Source organism: Prosopis cineraria, unplaced genomic scaffold, assembly GCF_029017545.1.
Source record: "Prosopis cineraria cultivar Desert tree isolate PC_DT_omini unplaced genomic scaffold, ASM2901754v1 PC679, whole genome shotgun sequence".
Classification (NCBI taxonomy): Eukaryota; Viridiplantae; Streptophyta; class Magnoliopsida; order Fabales; family Fabaceae; genus Prosopis; species Prosopis cineraria.
The window spans coordinates 1-3,965 of record NW_026556004.1 but is presented as its reverse complement, the minus strand read 5'-3'; the positions used below and the strand labels follow the sequence as shown (position 1 = coordinate 3,965).

The window sequence follows — 3,965 nt, the reverse complement described above, 5'->3', positions numbered from 1 at the left end:
TAATATTTTGAAAAGAGCAGCTTTGAAAAGGATGAGCAATAGTGGACGTTAATCAACATGTAAACTCAACACACAATACACACCCACACGGCAAAGCACAAATGCACATGCACATATAAACTTTTACACTATGGCACTTTCCCCACCTTTTATACATTAGAAGCAAACCTTTGTTACTTCCCATTTCTAATTTCATAAACTGCAATGAATTAAATAAATTTGTTAAATAAAATCAACTACAAAATCAGTCCAGGAAAAAGATAATCAACATTGTCATAGTTGAAACATACCTTTAGACTAAATTGACATGAGTGAACGAACATACAAGAGGATTATATCACTACTAGCCAATATATCAGGAACTTCTTTTGGCTCATTGCCAACTGCTACTTAGAGAACTTCACTAATAATATTTGCACATTTAATAAGCTAACTCAGTCAAGATAAACTTTGACATCAATCCCATTATCAATGAGGGATTGAACCACAGCTCTAATTTTCCCTTCAAACTTGTCCCTTTCTCTTGGAGTATAACAAGCAGTGTAAACATCAGCTTCTCTTGCCCTTTCAGCTAAAATCTGGCCAATCGCTAAGCATGCCGGTATGTCGGAACGAGACCGAAGGACGGCTTTTATGTCCTTAGAGTTGGTGCCTGCAACTGCAACTTGTTTGCTTGTCATCCTATGAGTGATAGAAGCTGTTACAAAGCGTTTTGAGATAAGCACATCAAGCGTGAAAGGTTCCATATATGCAACTGTTCTCTGCTTGAATGAGACATGCTTAGTTGGATTCTTTGATTTCTTCTCTTTCTGATAAGTGTAAGGCCGGCTGTTGTCATCATCAAGGAAATCCTCTACGCCAAAAAAGCTCCGTGGTGACATGTGAACCTATATGGAATATACGTAAAAGAAGTTAGCACAGCTGTCAACAAGAACACTCCAAATAAAGAGATCTAACGATCCTTTCATTTTTGGAAGAAGAATGTTACATGATAATTATTTTCAATAAACTTTGACTGTTTAGTTTAGCCAGATGATCAATATCTATTAAGCATAATTTCTTTAATGAAAACAGAGCTCTAAACCATCAAATTCAACTAAATGACACAAATTTGTTCAAATGAATCATTTTCCCTCTTCAATGGAGAAAATCGGGACCCAATAATGAGTGGCTTGTTGGATGCTACTAATGTGCTAAATGAAAACAAAACAAAACAAAAAACACATATTATAAAGAACAACCAAGCAAAAGAAAAAATCAGTTGCCAAAAATATGCTGACACATGAACTATGACCAAATGCTGCACAAAGAAGGCTGACGCTAAATCTAACTAAGAAGTAGGCAAATAATAAAAACAAAAAAAAAAAAAGAATTTAACAAGAGCTAGAGAAATTACCTTCCCATTGTGGAAATAACTTGAGGGCGCATAAATCCAAGGCCTAACTCGGTTCCCTTCATAAGCATACATACTTTTGCTGCAAAGGTTGCCCAAAGCTTGTCTAAACATGTTTCTTAGACACTCAATAAAACCTTCTAATCAGCAAACACCTATTTCACCTGTGCCATTTACAACTGTGGAAATAAAAAGCTCCCTGTAAGTAAGAAGAAATCATATTTCCATTATCTATACAAAATTCTGAATAACCTAAAACAAAATGGTTCTGTGATCTATTATACACATGGATAAGCTTCCCTTTCAATTATGAAACTCACTCTAACAAGGCGGTGAAATCTTTTTGTTTCTCAATCCATTGCAATTTGTCAACAGATACCATTTCATGGAAATCACAGATGCTAAACAGCAATGGCATTGAATCACAAGCATGGTTGGTAAGCCCAATCTGATACGTTAACTAGTCTGCCACTTGCAAATTTAATCCAACTCCCTTAATAAATAAATAAATAATAAACCCATTTTCATTTTCAAGTTGTTTGCAGATTACATTTGTTCATTTTAATGGCTGTAAAAAGAAGGGGGCCCTTAAAGGTTGACATAAACTCACTTGGGCTCCTATTTGATATGATAATTTGAGATCAAAGTTATGAAGATATAAAACGAAAGAGAACATCTAAAATAAATCTAGACATAGGCGGACCTAAATTACAATCAGTGAGAGCATCTGAAATCTTTGAAATATGCATTGTTCCAGATGCTTTAACGAAGATGTCTTAGTAAGCCAATTGATTCAGACGACTCCTCCAAGCCATTGAAGAAGGGCAATGATGACATTCTTGCAATTTATTATCTTCCAATTTCATCTAGCAATTTATGATCACCTATGGAAAAACTCCTGAAATTACCTCAAATAAAATCTCAACTATTCCTTACAATACAATTAGTACCAGTTACCAATTCTCAGATGCACTGTGAATCACTTAAGTAGGTCAAAGACAAACAATAACCAGAAGAATGAAGAATAGGAGAGTCAGTGGGAGGGAGAAAGCAAACCGAAATGGAGTTTAACTCCGGAAATTGAAGAGCACGATGATGGAGTTGGGCTGCAAGCAACAGACGATAGGAAGTCCACGACGATAGGCGAGGCGGGTAGATAGATTTCAGAGGGACAAAGACAAAAGCAGCTCGGCGGCAGCAAACACCCACGAGTTCACGACGGCGAGGAAGATTTCAGAGCCTGCGCCGATTTCAGAGGGAGAGAGCGCCTATTTTTTTTAACCAAAAAAAACAAAACGAGACCGTTTCGAAGTCTCGGAGGTCAAAAGGGAAACCGGTTCAAAGCCTCTCACAGTTGCGTCAATAATTTGAACGGTATATAGGTATAATTTTTTTATATTTTATTTTATTTTTATTAAAATAAAAATTATAAACTTTAATAAATCTACTTTATTAAATATTTTATAATTTTTATAAATTAATTATCTAGATATAATATGAAAATTTAAAATTTAAAATTTTTAAATTATCAATTTTTCTTAATTTTTTTAAAGTGTTAGTTTAAAAACTATCTTTATTAAAAAGGAAAAAAACAATAAAATTCCATCAAAATATATAAATAATAATTAGATACTTAAAAATGTCATAATTTCTTTGAAATCTCTAAGTACCTTTCTTATATTAATAATTTAATGTTAAATGACTAAAATATCCTTTGTTTAAAATTAAAAAAAAGGTTCACATAAAAAGTTAATATTTTGTTCAATTCTTGTAATTTATAGAAAAAGATTGTGATTGTTTTAACAAAAGTTGTAAATGATTTATTTTCAAAACTTGAATTTTAATAATAAAAAAATTATGTGAGAAGTTGTGATTTCTTGTTCAATATTTACAACTAATAAAAATATAATTACTTAAATAAATTGCAACTGATTATTTTCAAGATTTGAACTAAAATTTCACATGGACAATTGTAATTTCTTGTTTAATTTTTGCTACTCACAGAATTAAAGTTTTGATTTAGACTAGTTATTTTAAGAACTTATTTATAAATTATAAAAGAAATTTCATGTGAAAATTATAATTTCTTGTTCAATTTTTTGTGATTCACAAAACAAAAGTTGTAATCATTTAAACAAAAGTTGTTTCTAAAAAAATTGAGCAAACACCTTTTTTTTTATTTTAAACAAGGAGAAATTTTAGTCATTAATCTAAAATCATTAATGTCAAAAAAGTTCCTAAAAAATTTAAATGAATTATGACATTTGAGGGGATTTGATTGTCATTTATATATTTTGGTTGGATTTTATTGTTAATTTTTCAATAAAAATTTAAAAAAATTGAAATAAGTTTAGTATAAATCCAAACTATTCAAAATATATCTGAATAATTAATTTATAAAAATTATCAAAAAATTAAATATTAAATTAGATTATTTAGATTAATTATGCGTATTTAAATTAATAATAAAATAAATTTATTAAAATTTCATAGATTTTATAATAATATAAAATAAAAATATCAAAATAAAGCATTAAAATTTGGACCACCCATATTTTTAGTTTGAATGGTC

The 3,965-nt window shown here is 30.4% G+C and overlaps 1 protein-coding gene across 2 annotated transcripts; it reads right to left on the bottom strand.

The window, feature by feature from the left end:
* Nucleotides 1-205: 205 nt before the first annotated feature.
* Nucleotides 206-2,664, bottom strand: LOC129297999 (uncharacterized). 2 transcript variants are annotated; one of them, XM_054936377.1, is made up of 4 exons: nucleotides 2,450-2,664; nucleotides 2,097-2,277; nucleotides 1,397-1,572; nucleotides 206-887 (listed from the first exon to the last, which is right to left on the bottom strand). In XM_054936377.1, the coding sequence occupies exons 3-4, from the start codon at nucleotides 1,505-1,507 to the stop codon at nucleotides 435-437; spliced, it is 564 nt and encodes a 187-aa protein (XP_054792352.1). In that variant the 5' UTR covers nucleotides 1,508-1,572; nucleotides 2,097-2,277; nucleotides 2,450-2,664; the 3' UTR covers nucleotides 206-434. The 2 variants fall into 2 exon arrangements, with proteins under 2 accessions (XP_054792352.1, XP_054792351.1); XM_054936376.1 differs by lacking the exon at nucleotides 2,097-2,277.
* Between the last annotated feature and the right edge of the window lie 1,301 nt (nucleotides 2,665-3,965).

Bases quoted from the DNA above. Each gene is read 5' to 3' on its own strand.
- LOC129297999 (XM_054936377.1), bottom strand. From the start codon at position 1,507: ATGTTTAGACAAGCTTTGGGCAACCTTTGCAGCAAAAGTATGTATGCT. The intron at 888-1,396 runs GTAATTTCTCTA...TATTCCATATAG, and splicing joins GTTATTTCCACAATGGGAAG to GTTCACATGTCACCACGGAG.